The following is a 20,684-nucleotide window of genomic DNA, read 5'->3' on the forward strand; positions in this document are numbered from 1 at the left end:
GATGAAATGCCATCCCTGTTGGAAAGTATTAAAATGATTTGAAGCCAAAATGTTGGCGTTATGCCATCTGTTCTTTCGCCTTAGGCAGCTCCACATTGCGGGCACCGGTACACTTGCGTTGTTGGGTTGGTGGCCTAAGTGAAAGGAGGCCAGAGAGTCATGTCCATTGTCAATGATGTCCTAGGATGGAGCCAAGGACATGTGCCAACTTGGGCAACCTATGCAAATCTGGCCATGAGAAGTTCATCCCTTGCATCCCGGGCAACCATGTGCTCGCGTGCTGCCGTTGCCGCTGGCCAATACACCGGCGCTCTGACCCTCTCCTCCTCCTCCAGATCCTCCTCCTCATCCTCATCTGAGGTCGATGCAGAAAGAAAATGAGTGGTTCCCATTCTGCTTGTAGATGCCTCCTTTGGGGAAGCGCTCATTGCAAGCCGGGAGAGGGTCTTCCAAGGAGGTCCCACAGTTGATGGAGTCAAGCTACAGCACCTCCGACTTCGGAAGGCCTTCTAAAAGTGCTCAGAGACTTTTAAAGCCAAGGTCTGGCACCTGCAAGTAATCCTTGCTGCAATAAACTATGTCTTGTTAGACTTGCAGCAGTGAGGAGGCCACTCACGAGTCAACCCGCCAGGTTTACCTGGCGTGGTTTAGGAGGTGCGTGGATCACGCCGAAAAGCTGGAAAAATCAGGAGGGCCTCTCAAAATAGGCTTAGAGAGGCCCTTAACGAGCATTTAAGGAGGTTAAATAGCGCAATGGCCAACTGGAGGCGGGAGCGTTTCCCGACCTCCAAAACCAGCACCGGCAAAATCCCGCGGAGACGGGTTGGAGGCGGGTTCCAAACCCGACCTCTTTGAATCTGATTTTCCCGCCTTTCCCGCCTCCAAACCCGCCCCCTCCAATGTCAGAAAATCGCCCCCTTAGTGACAGCATAAAAGAGAAAATCCTACTTTATCACTAAGTGGAATTTTACCGCTCAAGTTAGGAATGGGACAGAGGGTTATTAGGAGAAGCACATTTAGAGGTAATTAAGTACTCTGTGGAATACAATTCAACCTCCACTTATAAAGCTCTAACCTGGTGTGACTTTGGATTGTTTTATCATTTACTGTAGATATTTTAGCGCTGCAGCTGTTAAAAGACGTCTTGATTCAGGATTTTAAGGTGATTTTCCTTTGTAGAATGATGAAAGTTCCTGTTTGTATGTGGAGGTTGAACTTCTTTCAAAGTATATGGAGCACCATAATACAGCTTGGTGATAACCTTACTCTGCATAATCTAGTATTTTGACAGGTTATCCCAAGTGGGTTTTCCTTTATATTCTACACCGGACAGAGAAAACATTGGCCCACAATTTGCGGTCAGTGGCGAAGCGAAGGCGCTCACCACTGGCCCCCGAAGAAACCTGGCCACAGAGATCTCGCGATCTCTGTGGCAAGAAGTTTGCCTTTTTTGATGTGTAATTGATTGCAGTGCTCTGTCATGGGGATTACCAGTGAAGAGCTGCAATGACGTCAACAAGCTGTCTAAGCAGCCAATCACATTGAAGAGTTCTCACAGACAGCAAACCAGGAAATGAAAAGCTGCTTTTATCCAGACTTTTAAAAAATGTTACAGAGAGCAAAATATAGATTGGGACTCTCACATGGGGATAAGGTAGAAGCTGAAATATCATGAACAAACTTTAAAAAAATGTTTTTTTAAGCTTTCAAAAAATTGTAATTTTTATCATTATGGAGAAATTTGACTCTCCACAAATATAAAAATTAATTTTACAGGCCAGAACACTTCTTTAGCAGGCAATACAATTAAAACCCCAGTTACACCTATTCCAACAAGGCTTAACATTTAATGGGATATTAAACAGCAATGTTAGCACGGAAAAGCCCAAGTTTTTGTTAGTTTCACTGATTACACTGATTGCCAGCTATGGGGTGGGGGTGCACAGCACAGCCTGTGTCGGAGAGGTGAATGACTGACTGTAACTTCAGGATTTCTGCGTTTAGATGTGCAAGTGTTAAATCATGAAGTTGCGGTTAGTTTCGCCGTCATTACCCACCGTAAATTCTGGGCCATTATGCATTAAGGCAGGTGTGATAGCTGATATTGGTGGAGGCTTTGGGCAGAACTGAGGAGAAATTGGATTGCTTTTGAATAATGCTAGCATAAAACCTACCATAGACATGGATTTAATGAAGGTGGTGGTGAAGGATTTACAGAGATGAAGTGAAGCAGTCAAAACAGTTCTCAGATCAGAAATCAGTTATAGGAGTGAGAAAAAAGGCCAAAAAAACACCCAAAAGTTAACCATCAGCTGAAAAGGACAAACAGGGTAGGGCAGCAACTAACCTGTATGTATTGGATGAGCCCTATAGATTGCACTGCTGCAGGGTCTTTGCTGTCTTTTAGCGGCACAAGTTGCTGAGCAAGTGAAGCCCGATCCAATATAGAGGGTGGTGGACCTCCAGTGTGGGTCAGACGTGTGTTGTCCGCAATATTTAATGTGTGGCTGCCCATTTTATATCTGCACCAACAGATTTCTAGGCTTGTTTTTCTTAACTTCACCAGTTATTTTGCAGCACCAAAAATATATGTTACATCAACAGATTTTTAATAATTTATGGATTCCAATGTACAGATTTTTTTTTTTTAAGTTACCAATTTGGATAAGGGATAAAGTTCGCACTTCAGCATATATTTCACAATGCTTAGTTGGGTTTGCTATTTATTTGTTACCACTTTATTTCATTTAGTCTTGGCCTGAAGATGCTTTGCAAGCTGTGGCAACACGCTCTTTGGGGGACATTGAAATGTCAGAGGGAATACGTCTGGGCTGCATTCATATGTGCAAGAGTTTTCATACCTCAACTATTGAATTGTCTGAAACATTCCATACAGAGCTTCAGAGATACAACTATGTGACTCCCACGTCCTACCTGGAACTGATCTCCACATTCCAAACCTTACTTGAAACAAAACGAGCGTAAGTACAAATTAAATGGAGCATTTTGTAGTTTTTGGATCTTTAAAAATTGTCATAACTGGCATTTGATAATACACTCAGATCTGGTTTGTCCAAATAGGTTGAAAATGCATAATTTTGTTACTGATTCCTCATCACTGTGACAAATACAGGAAGACATTAATAAACTTGCAGAATGGGCATGTAATTAGCAAATAAACTTCAATATGGATAAGTGCGAGGTAACATTTTTGTAGTAAGAATAATGAGACCATATACTCCTTGGAAAATAAGTTTCTAAATGGGGTAGAGGAACAGAAGGATCTGAGGGTACAGATACACAGATCACTAAAAGTAGTGATGCATTATAATAAGGCCATAAAAAAAATCAAATACAGCACTGGGGTTCATTTCTAGAGGAATAGAATTGAAAAGCAGAGAAGTTATGTTAAACTTGGAAAGAACCTTGGTTAGACCACACTTGGAGTACTGTGAACAAGTTCTGGTCTCCATATTATAAAAAGGATATAGAGGCACCAGAAAAGGTGCAAAAAAGATTTACTAGAATGGTACCAGAACTGAGAGGTTATACCTATCAGGAAAGATTGAACAGCCTGGGACTCTTTTCTCTAGAAAAGAGAAGGCTGAGGGGTGACCTGATAGAAGTCCTCAAGATTACGAAAGGGTTTGATAGTGTAGAGGTAAAGTGGGGGACACCAGAACTATGCGCCATAAATATAAGATAGTCACTAATAAATGCAATAGGTTATTTAGGAGAAACTTCTTTACCCAGAGAGTGGTTAGAATGTGGAGCTAGCTACCACAGGGAGTAGTTGAGCTGACGAGCACAGATTCATTCAAGGGGAAGCTAGATAAACACTTGAGGGATAAAGAATAGAAGGATATGTTGATAGGGTTAGATGAAGAGGGGTGGGAGGAGGCTCATGTGGAGCATAAACACCAGCAAGGATCTGTTGAGCTGAATGGCCTGTTTCTGTGCTGTAAGCACTTAGTAATGCTTTGTAGACAGATTTGGTTTGTCCAAATAGGTTGAGAATGCATAATTTTGCGACAGATTCCTCAGCACTGGATTAACCAGGGTTGACTATATTTTCAAAACCAAGTGCCTGCTTAAAATTAAAACTAAACTCAGCACCCACAAAGAAGAGCAGAATGCATTGTTGAAACCCAGCTGGCTGCTACCCATTCCACCAATGAGTTTAGAGTGCATTGTTCAAAGAAAACTAAAAGTTGCAGTCATTGAGTGGATGGTGAGTTTAAGAAGGCCAACTGGTTATTGAATATTAAAACACATGTTTTCCACTCACAGGAAGGAATGTAAAGTAATCAGTTGGTCCTTGTAATATGCCCTTTCACCAGCGGGAACTTTCAACTTATTTTATATATATTTTTGCTTCCCCCCCACTGGCAGAATATATAGTAACCAGTTGGTTTTCAAGCACATATTCTCATCTTAACTATATTATAACAGTGACTACGCTTCAAAAGTACTTCACTGGCTATTCAGATTCAGAGACAAAAGTTTACAGATTAATCAGTGACAAATTATGGCAACAAATACTTTAGATTCCTATACAAATGGTATGAAACATGGATTCAAAACTGTACATAAAACTAACATTTGTGGCTATGACAGTAGTGCTGAATGGTGGTGCGGATGAGACATGAGTTGCCATCTTTGGTCAGCCGTCCTTCAGATGTGTTCATCTTAGCTGTGCTGTTTACGAGTCACTGCCCTACAGAGAACAAGAAAATCAGAAAATGATTTGCTACTGGGCAGCCCTGTGTGCCCTATCGCTGGTTCAAGAGTGAAATCAGTGGAGCCTGAGAGCTGTTTTCTCCCTTTCACTTCTCCATCCATGAATAAGAAGAGTGAGAAAATAAGTTCAAAAATATATAGCACTTTGTACTTTCACCTGTCTTTCAACCTCCCACCAAAAAGTGACATTTTGCACAGAAGGGGGATGAAATTCTGACGTTTTCAAGGTCCAGAAAGAGAGCAATGAAGTCACATACCATATTGGTCCAGGCGCTCGATAGTTATCCATGGCGGCCACCTTCAATAAGCACAGGCATCATTTAAATATAATGGGCCAAATCTTGCTGCAGGGGAGCATTTTGTGGCATGCCCCGTTAGTTAGACATTCTCCTGTACCCTTCAACTCAAATATAATATGCATCGTAACTTGCTGGAAGTGCAAGGTGATAACGGCACAGCGAGGGCAACAGGGCATCTGGGACCTTAGTGAATGATGGGGCCAACAGTGTATCTCCTTAACCAATGAAATTTAAGGATTGAGAAAGAAACAGAGGAACAATGGAGAAGGAGGGAGAATTAGAGTCAACTCAAGTACAGAAAAAGAAATAAAGAGAGGAAACGAAAGATGGAGTAAGAGAGAAAAAAGAGACAGAAAGGAAAAGTAAGATAATTAAAAATTAAAAATTTGAAAAATTTTAATTCTCTAATGACAATTTACTACATGCAGTAATGAGACTCAACAGTTTAAATTTTCTGGGCCGGAGAGATTGATTGGCATTGAATTACCAATTATCACATCGTTAAAAGGGTACTTACGCTATTAAGTAGCAGCCCTAAATTTCTGTGGCAAGTTTAATTTGAATTTAATGTACAAATCCAGCAAGTTCTTAAAAGTAACAAGGAGGTGAAGGGCGAGATGCTATTGGTGCGAAGCAAATGACAGCGCAGTGTAAATCGACCAGCAAGTTCTGGAGATTTGCAACTCATGGCGTATCTCTTCTTCCCTTGACCTTGCTGGCCAATTTACGCATTAATAATGACAACCGTCGTGAACTTGCCATTATCTTTCAGGAAGATTTGGCCCAACAAGCGCAGGCATCATTTAAATATGATAATAACGGTGCTGTGCCTGAATCAGGGCCCTTTTGTTCAATTGGTGTCCGTGCACACCTGAAACGTCCTTTCCTTAACCCGCTGAGCAAATCATGGCGGAAACAGTTGATATGCAGCTTTCACAAGCAGTATTTAACGGGATCTTCACCTCGATCAAGGTAAGTCTCGGATTAGTCATTTGTGAGGGTGTTGCTAGAAACATAGAAACATAGAAGATAGGAGCAGGAGTAGGCCATTCGGCCCCTCGAGCCTGTTCTGCCATTTAATGAGATCATGGCTGATCATCCAAATTCAGTACCCTGTCCCTGCTTCCTCCCCATATCCCTTGATCCCTTTAGCCTTAAGAAATATATCTAACTCCTTCTTAAATATATTTAATGAATTGGCCTCAACTGCCTTCTGTGGTAGAGAATTCCACAGGTTCACCACTCTCTGGGTGAAGAAATTTCTCCTCATCTCAGTCCCAAGTGGCTTATCTCTTATCCTTAGACTGTGACCCCTGGTTCTGGACTCCCACACCATCGGGAACACCCTTCCTGCATCTAGTCTGTCTAGTCCCGATAGAATTTTATAAGTTTCAATGAGATCCCCTCTCATTCTTCTAAACTCTAGTGAATATAAGCCTAATCAACCCAATCTCTCCTCGTACGTCATTTCTGCCATCCCAGGTATCAGTCTGGTGAATCTTCGCTGCACTCTCTCCTCAGATAAGATGACCAAAACTGCACACAATACTCATGGTGTACAACTGCAGCAAGACATCCTTGCTCCTGTACTCGAATCCTCTCGCTATGAAGGCCAACATACCATTTGTCTTCTTAACCGCCTGCTGCACCTGCATGCTTACCTTCAGCGACTGGTGCACAAGGACACCCAGGTCTCGTTGCACTTCCCCTTTTCCCAATCTATTGCCATTCAGATAATAATCTGTCTTCCTGTTTTTGCCACCGAAGTGGATAACCTCACATTTATCCACATTATACTGCATCTGCCATGCATCTGCCCAATCACCCAACCTGTCCAAATCATACTGGAGTTTCTCTGCATCCTCCTCATAGCACACACGCCCACCCAGCTTTGTGTCATCTGCAAACTTGGAGATATTACATCTAGTTCCCTCGTCTAGATCATTAATATATATTGTGAATAGCTGGGGTCCTAGCACTGATCCCTGCGGTACCCCATTAGTCACTACTTGCCACTCGGAAAAGGACCCGTTTATTCCAACTCTTTGCTTCCTGTCTGCCAACCAGTTTTCTATCCAAGTCAGTACCTTACCCCCATCCCATGTGCTTTAACTTTGCACGTTAATCTCTTTTGCGGGACCTTATCGAAAGCATTCTGAAAGTCCAAATACACCACATCCACTGGTTCTCCCTTATCTATTTTACCAGTTACATCCTCAAACAATTCCAGTAGATTAGTCAAGCATGATTTACCTTTTGTAAATCCATGTTGACTTTGTCCGATCCTGTCACTGTTTTCCAAGTGCTCTGCTATTACATCTTTTATAATGGACTCTAGCATTTTCCCCACTGCCGATGTCAGGCTTACTGGTCTATAATTCCCAGTTTTCTCCCTACCACCTTTTTTAAATAGTGGGGTTACATTCGCATCTACTATTTCTAGGGCCACTTCCTTAAGTACCCTAGGATGTAGATTATCAGGTCCTGGGGATTTATCGGCCTTCAATCCCATCAATTTCCCTAACACCATTTCCCTACAAATACTGATTTCATTCAATTCCTCCCTCTCATTAGACCCTATGTTCCCCGATATCTCTGGGAGGTTATTTGTGTCCTCCTTTGTGAAGTCAGAACCAAAGTATGTATTTAATTGGTCGGCCATTTCTTTGTTCCCCATTATAAATTCCCCTGATTCTGACTGCAAGGGACCTACGCTTGACTTCACCAATCTTTTTCTCTTCACATATCTATAGAAGCTTTTACAGTCAGTTTTTATGTTCCCTGCAAGCTTACTCTCATAATCTATTTTCCCCCTCTTAAGTAATCCCTTTGTCCTCCTTTGCTGAATCCTAAACTGCTCCCAATCCTCAGATTTGCTGCTTTTTCTGGCCAAATTATATGTCCTCTCCTTGGATCTTATGCTATCCCTTATTACCCTTGTTAGCTACGGTTGAGTCACCTTTTTTGTTTTATTTTTATGCCAAACAGGGATGAACAATTTCTGTAGTTCATCCATGTGATCTTTAAATGTTTGCCATTGCCTATCCACCATCAACCCTTTAAGTAACATTCCCCAATCCATCCTAGCCAACTCATGCCTCATACCATCGTAGTTTCCTTTATTTAAATTCAGGACCCTAGTCTCTGAGTCAACTACTTCACTCTCCATCTTAATGAAGAATTCTATCATATTATGATCGCTCCTCCCCAAGGGGCCTCGCACAACTAATTAATCCTTTCTCATACATAATACCCAGTCTAAGATGGCCTGATCTCTAGTTGGTTCCTTGGCATATTGGTCCAGGAAACCATCCCGTATACACTCTAGGAATTCCTCCTCCACAGTATTGTTACTAATTTGGTTAGCCCAATCTATATGAAGATTGAAGTCACCCATGATAACTGCAGTGCCCTTATTGCACGCGTCTCTAATTTCCCATTTAATGACATCCCCAACAGCATTACTGTTTGGGGGTCTGAATACAACTACCACTATTGTTTTCTGCCCCATGGTATTTCTCAGCTCTGCCCATACAGATTCCACATCATCAGAGCTAATATCCTTCCTTACTATTGTGTTAATCTCCTCTTTAACCAGCAATGCTACCCCACCTCCTTTTCCTTTTTTCCTGTCCTTCCTGAATATTGAATACCCCTGGGTGTTGAATTCCCAGCCTTGGTCACCCTGGAGCCATGTCTCCGTAATCCCAATTATATCATATCCGTTTACATCCATTTGCGCAGCTAATTCATCCAACTTATTACGAATGCTCTTCGTATTAAGACACAAAGGGGGGAAAATTCGGTTGGTTGCGCCACCCATTAGCGCCTAAAGAGGTCGAGAAGTGCGGCGCTAACCAACTAGCACCTGGGCACAGCAAACCCTGCGCCTCTTCCCAAATTGAGCAGACATTTAGCGCCGGCGCTAAACCGTTGCGCCCGCTCACCGGCGCACGCAGATCATAACGTCATTTCAGTGTGCAATGCCCTTGGGGTGCCCCAGACCAGAAATTCAGTGGCGCCCCCCTCCGTTCCGCCTGGCGCTACCAAGGACAGGTTACCTTGAACGTTTCCCAGTCGCTGTCGGGCTGGGGGGGCGCTATTTAAAGGGGACTTTTCCTGGATTATTAGTGGTAGCCATTTTTGGACCACACCTTCTGTGAGAGAGAGAGTTGCTCAGAGACAAACGGAGTGCCATTTCTGCAGTGAGCCAACGCTGGCTGAGGAACTTTAGCCTTCTGAACATTACTTTGCAGTTGGTAAGCTTCTCAACCGGCATAACTTTCAGCGTCCCAACAGTTTACTATATCAACATGTCGGAGGAGCAGTGTTTCCAAAGGCTGCGCTTCAGTAAGCAGGTGGTCACTGAGCTCTGCCACCTGCTTCAGCCAGGTCTGCAGCCTCAACTAAGGTGCAGGACATCTCTGTCGGTGGCTGTGAAGATCACTGTGGCTCTAAACTTCTATGCAAGCGGCTCCTTTCAGGCCACTACTGGGGACATTGCCAACATCTCACAGTTCGCGGTGCATTGCTGAATCCATCAAGTGACTAATGCCCTCTTTAAAAGGAGACGGCAGTACATCTCCTTCCCAATGACCCCGGACAAGCAGCGAGAGCGCGCAGAGGGCTTCGCAAGGATAGCGAGCTTCCCCATGGTGCAGGGCGCCATTGACTGCACGCATGCGGCTTTGCGGGCGCCTCTAGAGAATGCGGAGGATTTCCGCAACCGAAAGGGGTTCCATTCTTTGAATGTGCAGCTGGTCTGTGACCACCGACAGCTGATACTCGCTGTCAATGCCCACTTTCCAGGCAGCAGCCACGACGCCTTCATCCTGCGCCAGACTTCTGTGGCAGACCTTTTCAAAGCCCCGGCTCACCCAGGAGGCTGGCTTCTTGGGGACAAGGGCTATCCTCTGTGCCCCTGGCTGATGACCCCGCTCCGTTCGTCCAGCACCCCTGCTGAAGAACGTTACAATGAGAGCCATCAAGCGACCAGGAACATCATTGAGCACACAATCGGCGTGCTGAAGCAACGGTTCTGCTGTCTGGACCATTCCGGAGGAGCCCTTTAGTACTCACCTGAGCGGGTCTCCCACTTCGTGGTTGTGTGTTGCATGCTGCATAACCTGGCAATCCTCAGGACACAGCCAATGCCACCAGACATTGAAGCACCAGCAGAGGAGGAGGAGGAGGAGGAGGAGGAGCAGCACCAAGATGGGAGGGAGGCACAAACTGCAAGGGCCGTCCGTCAGAGGCTTATAGCAAGTCACTTCTAGGCCCCTCTGAGGGAATGCTTTCTGCCATTCCAAGAACATGAATGGAACCGTTCTGCTACCCCTAAGCCGGTCAAGGCAACAATTAGTGCAAAGAACAGACATGGACATTGTGAATAAATAAACTTCTTTATTTAACAAAATGTGTATCCTTTCCGCATGACAAAGCAATGGAAACAAACAGCAAAACAAACAGACTGCCACATAACTGTCTCTCACACCCTGAAGACAATGTCCAAAGAATAACTGGCTCTCACACCTCGGAGACAATGTCCAAAACATAACCAACATTCAAACCAGCATCCTCGGCCTTGAATGAAAGAAATAACATAATTTAGCAGCACCTCCTACTTTTTGTCCCTCGATGGTGATCTGCTTCCCTTGCGGAATTGCCCCCTTCCCGCCCTGCAGCTACTCCGTAATGGGACCCCAGTGGCTGCAGCAAGGCTGGGGGAGGCCTGCTGACTGTCCAAAACTAAGACTGCAGATGCCCTTGAGGTACAGCCTGGACCAGCTCTGGGCCTGGATAGCCCGGCTGCTGACTGCTCCAACTCCGCATGGGCGGAAGCAGTCTGTCCTACAGGTGATGGCAACTGCAGTGGAGAAGTGCCAGTGGTGGCATCAGGAATGCTGTCATCCTGAGAGCGGACAGCAGCTCCCTGGTCAGCCGACACACTGGCACTCTGACGGGGCAGCACCGCAGCATTTGCAGCAATCAGCTGGTGCACAGATTGCTGGCCTGCTGTGGTGCGGCGAGGGCCCTGGGGAATCCTGCCTGATCCAGCGAGGGTGGCAGCAGTCAGTGCTCGCGTGGCCTCAATCTGCGTCTGCATGAGACCAGCCACTGACTGCGTGGCAGCACTCAGCACTTGCGTGGCAGGTGCCAGTGCTTCGCCGAAGTCCTGGAGAATCCTTGCCAGTGCTGCGCCGAAGTCCTGCACACTCCTTGCCTGTGCTGTGCCGAAGTCCTGGACACTCCTTGCCAGTGTCTCAATGGAATCGGGCATCTTTGCCACTGCAGCCATGAGCTCAGTGTGCCTCAGCCCAGCCTGGGCGCTCATTTCTGCGAGGGCACGCACCTCTTCTGCGCTCTGTGCAGCAGCACTCGCGGCCTGACTCACCCTCCAGGGAGACGGTGCCCCCGAGCTTCCCTACCCCCCTCGTGTTGCTGCAGGCCGCTGGGTCCTGGAGCTGCATCCTCCTCAGACCATTCCCCCCCGCTCCCCTCCAGGGAAGGCGTCTCCCCAGTCTGGACATGGGCTGGCTCGCCTGAGGGTGGTACGGATGGTCTGGCTTCCTCCTCCTTGTCGCCTCCAGAGTCACTCGCACTGGCAGCTTGAGAGCCCGCCTCCCGAGCTGGTGATGCAGCATCTGAAAGCAGGGAGGTTCAAGAGTGGCTTCAGCGAAAGGACAGGGTGGCAGCAAGGGATGCATGAGTGCTGCAATGCTCTGAGTTGGGTCAAGAGTGAAAAAGCATGCTGGTGTGGGGAACAAGTGGAAGGAGAGAGGTCAAAAAGGTGATGACCTTACCATTGCTGTCCACAATGGGGTCGGCATCTCCAGAGGCGACAGGGCTAATCATCCGGCTTGCCACAATCCGATGGACTCGCTCCTCTAGGTCTGTAAGGGTCTGCAGGTGAGGCCGGCCTCCTCCGGTCCGATGCTGTTGCCTTCTATTATGGGCCAGCTTGACCTGCAAGAGAAAGGACGGGGTGTCGTGAAACTTGGAGCCCTGATCTGGGATGACATGCCTCCCATGGTCGATTACCCCTTACAATATGCTGCCCTGATCTGGGATGACATGCCTCCCATGGTCAAGTAGCCCTTACATTATGCACAGAGCTGAATGTGCGTGTGTGTTTGCAGAAAGGGCCATGGGTGCTGGATGACAGCTGGCCATTGGGGCTTTGCACACCCTCTGGCCATAAAGTGAGGTCCAGATGGAGGGATGAAGAAGATTCTGAAAAAGGCACTCACCCTGACGAACCGAGTGAGGTCGTTGAACTTCTTCCTGCATTGCACAGGAGTCCTGGGAACCATGCTGCAGGAGGTGACTCTGTTGGAAACCTCCCTCCAAGCTCTGCGATAGTCGCTGTGTTGAGGCCTCCTGCCATTCTCTGGGTAGAGTACAGATCACCTGCGCTCCACCGCGCCAACCAGAGCATCCAATGCCCCCTCACTGAAGTGCTGCGCTCTCTCCCTGGCCCTCTCCATGTTCAGGCAGTTGTCGACGCCACAGGTAGGTTACCGCCGAGTTTGAGGCTTACGAGGCGCAGGGTGCGGCTGGGGATGATAATCGATTCGCCCCTTTAAGAGCTGGCCGGCGCCAGCGTGTCTGGCTGAACTCGATAATTGACAGCACCTGTGCTGCGCCCGCCCGCGGAGAAATTGTGTCGCGCCGCCGGGTTAGGGCCTTCAGACTGTCGTGCAGCGCCTGATTTAGCGCCGCAATCGCCTTCAGGGGCGCAGCTACCCAATATCGCTCGAGGTGGCGATAAATTGCGCCTGGTGCTAAACTTTGCGCACCGCCAATACTAGCACCCCGAACGGGGCGATACCGAATTTCTCCCCCAAGGCCTTCAGGTTTGATTTTTTAACACTCTCAGTCCTTCTAGAATTATTATTTACTGTAGCCCTGTTTGATTTACACCCTTGATTTCTCTGCCTTCCACTTTTGCTTTTCTCCTTCCTGTCTTTTGTTTCTATCCTTGCTTCCCTTTCATCTGTCTCCCTGCACAGGTTCCCAACCCCCTGCCATTTTAGTTTAAATCCTCCCCAACAGCACTAGCAAACACTCCCCCTAGGACATCGGTCCCAGTCTCACCCAGGTGCAAACCATCCAGTTTGTACTGGTCCCACCTCCCCCAGAACCGGTTCCAATGTCCCAGGAGTTTGAATCCCTCCCCTTTGCACCATTCCTCTAGCCACGTATTCATCTGAAATATCCTTCTATTTCTACTCTGACTAGCATGTGGCACTGGTAGCAATCCTGAGATTACTACCTTTGAGGTCCTATTTTTTAATTTACCTCCTAACTCCCTATATTCAGCTTTTAGGACCTCATCCCGTTTTGTACCTATATCATTGGTACCTATATGCACCACAACAACTGGCTGTTCACCCTCCCCCTCCAGAATGCCCTGCAGCCGTTCCGAGACATCCTTGGCCCTTGCACCAGGTAGGCAACATACCATCCTGGAGTAACAACAGAAAACGTTGGAAAAGCTCAGCAGGCGAGGCAACATCTGTGGAGAGAGAAATAGAGTTAACGTTTCAGGCCGATGACCCTTCATCAGAACTGAGAAAAAAGGCAGGAAATGAAACAGATTAAATGGCCAGTTTGGCAGCTGGGAAATGGGGGAGGGGATGAAAGAACAAAAGGGAAGTGAAGAGACATGATTTATATATTTTTTATCCATACCTTTGGTTTGTGCCTTTTCCCTTTTTTTCTCTCCCACATGGCAGCTATCTCTCATTCTGCCAGCGCATTTCACACTTCATCTAGAGCCATCTTTTGTCTCTTTACTTGCCCTATTACTATCTCGTCTCGTCTTGAATACCTCTTAATGTCGCTTCCCTTCCCTTTTGTTCTTTCATCCCCTCCCACATTTCCCAGCCCCCAAACTGGCCTTTTAATCTGTTTCATTTCCTGCCTTTTTTCTCAGTTCTGATGAAGGGTCATTGACCTGAAACGTTAACTCTATTTCTCTCTCCATGAGTGTTGCCTGGCCTACTGAGTTTTTCCAGCGTTTTCTGTTGTTATTTCGGATTTCCAGCATCCACAGTATTTTGCTATCATGCCATCCTGGAGTCTCGTTTGCGGCCTCAGAAATGCCTATCTTTTCCCCTAACAATAGAATCCCCTATCACTATAGCTCTCCCGATCTTTTTCCTCCCGTTCTGTGCAGCAGGACCACCCATGGCGCAAGGAAGTTGGCTGCTGCTGCCTTCCCCCAATAAGCCATCTCCCTCAACAATACCCAAAGTGGTATATCTGTTTGAGAGGGGGATGGCCACAGGGGACCCCTGCACTACCTGCCTGCACCTACTACTCTGCCTGGTGGTCACCCATTCCCTTCCTGCCTGTGCAGCCTTTACCTGCGGTGTGACCAACTCATTAAACATGCTATCTATGATGTCCTCAGCAACGCGAATGCTCCAGTATGTATCCATTCATAGCTCCAGCGCTGCAGTGCGGTCTGCCAGTAGCTGCAGCTGGATACACGTCCCGCACACATGGTCGTTAGGGACACAGGAAGTGTTCCTGATTTCCCACATAGTGCAGGAGGAGCATGCCATGGGGCCGAGCTGTGCTGTGGTGATTTACCCTTTAATTAATTCAAATTAAATTAAATCAAATCAATACCACCAATTACACTACAATTAAATGATATACTCAAGGACCCTTGTTTACTAGCAGTCCCTGCTACAGAACAGAGACCTTACAAACTATACCCACAAAAATTAAGACCTTCTAAACTTTATAAACTATTAACCTTAACTGTCAAACTATAGAGTAGTATAAATACTCACCTGGTCGTACTCACCCAATCAGCTGCTTCCTCTTGCCTTCGTCACTTTTTGAATCGTGACGTGACTCTAGAACGCTGCCGCTGGTCTGTGAGATTGGGGCCAGATTTCTGGCTGAAGCATTATATCATGCGGGTATTCAGGAACCGAACATCTTACCTGAACCTCACAGAAGAGCAGTGTGTAAAACAGCTTGGGGGAGAAATTCCCATCTGGTTGGAGGCGTTAGTGGGGCGCAAATGGCTTTTTGACCCCCGAGGTGCTAACCACGCCTCCCACAAAATTCTGCAGGTGGTTAGCGGCAGCGCTACTGGGTATTGCCCCGATTGTCTGTGCCTGGAGATCATGACGTCATCTCCAGGCGCAGCGCCCCAGTAGAGCCTCGAGAGAGAAATTCCCCCTCGCGCCCTGCAGCAGTACCGGGCAATGGTACCGACTGCTGCAGGGGTCACGAACAGTGAGGCTGGCCGCTCGCAGGGCACCATTTAAAGCCGCGGTGGCCGGCCAACGTGAAAAAAAATCGCTGATTTAAAAAAAATATTTCTGAGCCCCGGACGCGGGCTGATCGCGCAGCACGCCTGCACCCCGGTACTCCAGCAGATGTAAAAAAAAATGCAGAGCTCGCAGCGGGGAACCCTTCCCTTTAATGCAGTGAAGAGCCCCTGCAACACGGCAGTGCCACTCGTGCCGCTGCTGAGCACATCGCCCCGGATCAGGACATTCCCTGCCTCTTATGCTCCAAGAGGCAAGTGGAGCGCTTGTTTTAGTGCTCCACTTCCCTCTTGGAGCAGAAAATGGGAATTTCTGACTTATTGCCCCAAATGGCCCTCTAGGGGAATTTCTCCCCCCTTGTGTTTCAACAGGGAGAAGGTCACACCTGTGCCACATGTTGCGACGAGAATTGGAGCCCATCACCAGGGCCTGTGGCAGTGAAGGTCACCACGGCTTTAACTTTATAATCAGCAAGGAAATATATTTGTGTGTAAGGTGTGGATAATGTCTTATATATTTTGTCTTTAGTGAAGTAGTGAAGATGAAGAGGAGATATGAAGTCGGTCTAGAGAAGCTAGACTCTGCTGCTTCTCAGGTAGCCATCATGCAGGCTGAACTGGAGGCCCTGCAGCCTGAACTGATAGTTGCCAGTATAGCAGTGGATGAAATGATGGTAATAATTGAAAAAGAGTCTATTGAGGTCTCAAGAACAGAGGAAATTGTGAAAGCTGATGAAATCATAGCAAATGAACAAGCCATGGCAGCAAAAGCAATTAAGGATGAATGTGATGCTGATCTGGCAAAAGCATTACCAGTCCTAGAATCTGCACTTGCTGCCCTTGACACACTCACTACACAGGTAAGGATAATTTGTTCATGGTTAGTAATTTTACTGACCTATCTGCATAAAAGACAAGTAATAATTAATGAACTTGCACTTTGTTAACTTATAATATATTTTTCAACTGTAGAAGGACCATCACATTTCAATGTTTTGTGCCTAGAGGGATTTTTGGGTTAATTCATATTACAGTAAGTTAAATTTAGCCCACAAAGGATCAATCCCAACTAGAACCCCGATTTTAACTCGGGGCAGCAATCATGCGGGTGGGCTCCGAGGCAGGCGGAAAACAATCCTGACTGAAGGAATGATAATGAGTAAGAGTTTGGGAGGGGGTTCAGGAGGGCCTCGCGGTCTGGGGAGGAGGAAGCCTCCTGCTCCTTCTGGCCCCACAAGGAAAGTTTAAAAAAAGGAAAATTACTTACCTCTACGGGTCTCTTCTGGCCCTGGCTCCTCTTCCCACTAGGATGGCATGGCAGGGAAGCCACAACAACTTCCCCATGCTGGCCTATGATTAAAATAGTAGTCAGGCCCTGATTACATTATCGGAGCCCAATCTGCATATTTAGAACAGGTTAAGATCAGAACCTGTGGAGAAACTGTGGGAATTCAGTGGGTAAGTCCCATGGCAATTTTAACTATCCACTCACCTGGTTGCTGCCGAGCGTACAGGGTTAAAATCATCCCTTAGATATCTGAGAATAATGGTTAAGCCCGTTATCAGGGAACAGATGAAGTAGCTAACAGAAATGAGTTTCTTGCATACCATATCAGTTTGAGACAATGGGGTTGATTAGCACATTCCAGAGAGGAATTGGAATGTAATGTTGGAATGGTTTAATTCATTTGCACTCAGCATGGTTCTGAGCTGAACAGGCAACGTAGGTGCCATGGGAGGGTGAAAGGTTCCTGTATGAAGGTGACAATATCGTTTGGCAGCACAACAAGCTAATCCTTTACACAGAGTGTTGGGGGGGTGGGTGCGGGTGGTGGGTAATAGTCAGGAGTCAGTTTTATCTATCTATGGGAACGATTTTGCCAGCCCTGGCGAAGTAGGTATGGTGGCGGGACTGCCGGGAAAATGGCAGAATCTGGGGGCGGGTACCCATCCCGCCCCCAACCCACCTCCGTGCTATCTTCCCAGGAGGTGGGTACCCAACCCACGCTGGGAGCTGCCTCCTCGAGGCGGGAAGAGGATTAGTGCCAATGAACTGCCTATTAACAGGTAGTTAACAGGCAGTTTTTTGGATAATCCCTATTTTGCCACCTAAAGTGTGGACTTCCCGACGGCCCCGAACCTTGCCAGGGTCAGCGAGGCGAGCCGTGGGTCTGCGGGGGTCAGAGGGACCGAGATGTCTGGTGTGCAGGTGAGTGATGGGTGCACGTGTGTAGAGGTAAGTGTGTGAGATGAGTGTTGAGTGTTTTAAAAGCTTTACTTACCTTTGCTTCTTCCTCCAGGCTTCACCCCTTTAGGTCTCGGGAGTGCCTCATGTCACCGGCAGAGAAAGCAGAATGGCCGATGCATTCTCAAATGCATCAGCCTTCTGCTTTCTGCTCAGGAAGGCTTTCTAATTGAGTTTTGAGCCTCCAAAAGCTCCCCATTGAGAAAATCCAGTCCTATGTCTTTCTGGAAAACACAGTCTGCAATAATTTGGAGTTTTGACCCATATTAAGGGCAAAAATTTGTTGTAATTTATTATTTTTGATGTTACAAGGAGTAATAGGAAAGAGATTGAATTTCACTGAAAACTACATTCTGTTCAGTTATGTATTTCATGTAAAATAAGTTGGTGTACAATTTTTTAATTTTTTTATTCATTGATGGGATGTGGGCGTCGCTGGCTAGGCCTCCATTTAGTGCCCATCCCTAATTGCCCTTGAGAAGATGGTGGTGAGCCGCCTTCTTGAACCGCTGCAGTCCATATGGTGTAGGTACACCCACAATGCTGTTAGGAAGGGAGTTCCAGGATTTTGGCCCAGCGACAGTGAAGGAACGGCGATACAGGTCCAAGTCAGGATGGTTTGTGGCTTGGAGGGGAACTTGTAGGTGGTGATGTTCCCATGCGTCTGCTGCCCTTGTCCTTCTAAGTGGTAGAGGTCGCGGGTTTGGAAGGTGCTGTTGAAGGAGCATTGGCGAGTTGCTGCAGTGCATCTTGTAGATGGTACACACTGCAGCCACAGTGCGCTGGTGGTGGAGGGAGTGAATGTTGAAGGTGGTGGATGGAGTGCCGATCAAGCGGGCTGCTTTATCCTGAATGGTGTCGAGCTTCTTGAGTGTTGTTGGAGCTGCACTCATCCAGGCAAGTGGAGAGTATTCCATCACACTCCTGACTTGTGCCTTGTAGATGGTGGAAAGACTTTGGGGAGTCAGGAGGCGATGCCTCACCAGCGTGCTCATCAGTTCACCTTCACGAAAATAGGCAAAACGCACATGGAGCGTGTGCGTGATCACAGAATCCAGTGCATACAATGAGGGGTCTTATTGTTCCCCTCCCCCCCCCCCCCCACCCTGGTCACACTATCATATGACTAGATATTGGGCAGTTACAGCATTCTCCAGATTGCAGGGTCCCCTAAATGAAGGGACTGGTGATGTTGAAACTAAGAAAATATCTAGTGCAGACCTGAAATTTGTAACAAATACATTTAAGCTACTGTGATACAACACTGAATGTTCTTTTTTTAGGATATTACTGTGATGAAGTCTATGAAGAGCCCGCCGGCTGGAGTAAAGCTGGTTATGGAGGCAATTTGTATTTTGAAAGGAATAAAGCCAGACAGAATTCCAGATCCCACTGGCACAGGTAAAAAGATTGAAGATTTCTGGGGTCCAGCCAAAAAGGTACTGGGTGACATGAAGTTTTTGCAGTCCCTCCACGAATATGACAAGGACAATATTCCTTCAATATACATAAATGTCATTAGGAATAAATACATAACAAACCCAGAATTTGTTCCAGAAAAGATTCGCAATGCTTCCACAGCAGCTGAGGGTCTCTGCAAATGGGTTATTGCAATCGACTCCTATGATAAGTAAGTGCTTATATTTGGCTCATAGAATATTTAAATATGTTCAACTTCACCAGCTTCAATTTTACATTGCATGAGATGGAATTATGTTTTTCCCTTTTTATTAGAGTAGCTAAAGTTGTGGCTCCTAAGAAAGTGAAGCTAGCACTAGCTGAAGGCGAATTGAAGATAGCAATGGATGGTCTAAGAAAGAAGCAAGCTGCACTTAAGGAAGTGCAAGATAAGCTGGAAAAATTGCAGGAGCAATTGGAAACCAATAAGCAAAAGAAAGCAGACCTGGAAAATCAGGTAATTTATACTCCTTTTATTGTACAAGTAATATTTGAAATTTTTAGATAAGATGAAATCTATCAATCTATAAAAGGCTTGCATATAGCACACGTCAGTCACACTCTAGACATTATGTACCAGACAAAGTGTGACACTATGTTAAAGATGCAAAACAGTCTTAAGAAAAGAGAAAGAAATCCAATTACTGACCCAGAGCCTGAAATGTTTGAGTGTTACTTAGAACTACATTGAAATTACAACACAGAAACAGGCCGTTTGGCCCAACGCAGCTGTATTGATGTTTAACCTTCACCCAAGCAGTATTCCTAATCCCATGTGCCCATCCTGTTTCAATATCAAATTATCATCCTTTTATTCAACCATCTATATAACCTATTCTTAAATGTTAACATGGTCTCTGTTTCAATCAATAACTCTGATGCATTCCACAGTATCACAACCATCCTTGCAACCAAGTTTCTCCTTCTCATCCTAAATCTCTTAAATTTAATCTTATATTTATGTTCCCTCATTTTAGACTCCACAACCATTGGAAATAGTCTTTTTATATCTACTCTGTCCCATCCCTTAGTAATTTTAAACACCTCATCAAATCACCCCTTAATCTCCTCTGCTCTAATGAAAACAGCCTCAATTTTTAAATTCTACTTTTCAATTCTATCCCTCTAGAAATAAACCCGAGTGCTTGGTTTGCTTTTTTTATGGCCTTGTTAACCTGTGTCATTACTGTTAGTAATTTGTGTATTTGTACTCTGAGATGCCTTTGCTCCTCTACCCTACCCAGACTCGTACCCTCCAAGTAATAAGTGACCTCCTTGTTCTTCCTACCAGAATGTAATACCTGACATTTACCTGTTGAAATTCATCTGCCAATTATATGCCCATTCTGCAAGTTTATTAATGTCTTCCTGTAATTTATTGCAGTGCTCCTCAGTATTGCCTATCCCCCCCCCCCGAATTTGGTGTCATCCGCAAATTTAGAAATTGTGTTTTTGATTCCAAAGTCTAAATTGTTAATATAAATTGTGAACAACTGTGGTCCCAGCACTGATCCTGGTGGAACACCACGTCCCACCTTCTGCCACACTGAATAGCTACCCTTTAACCCTACTCTCTGAAGCCAGCTAGCTATCCATTCTGCTTCTTGTCCCCTGACTTTGCATTTTCTAGCCTTATTCATTTGTCTAT

At 46.1% G+C, this 20,684-nt stretch overlaps 1 protein-coding gene across 2 annotated transcripts in view; it reads left to right on the top strand.

Moving 5' to 3' along the window:
* dnah7 (dynein, axonemal, heavy chain 7) overlaps positions 1–20,684 on the top strand; it is an 816,199-nt gene that overhangs the window by 478,303 nt on the left and 317,212 nt on the right. For both annotated transcript variants that reach the window (XM_085985836.1, XM_085985837.1), the window contains exons 41-44: positions 2,752–2,981; positions 15,863–16,193; positions 18,862–19,208; positions 19,313–19,493. In XM_085985836.1, the coding sequence (XP_085841962.1) occupies positions 2,752–2,981; positions 15,863–16,193; positions 18,862–19,208; positions 19,313–19,493 (1,089 nt within the window). The remainder of the gene's footprint in view (positions 1–2,751; positions 2,982–15,862; positions 16,194–18,861; positions 19,209–19,312; positions 19,494–20,684) is intronic.

This window comes from Somniosus microcephalus, chromosome 4, assembly GCF_052327205.1.
Source record: "Somniosus microcephalus isolate GS21.2 chromosome 4, FLI_Smic_1.0, whole genome shotgun sequence".
Lineage (NCBI taxonomy): Eukaryota > Metazoa > Chordata > Chondrichthyes > Squaliformes > Somniosidae > Somniosus > Somniosus microcephalus.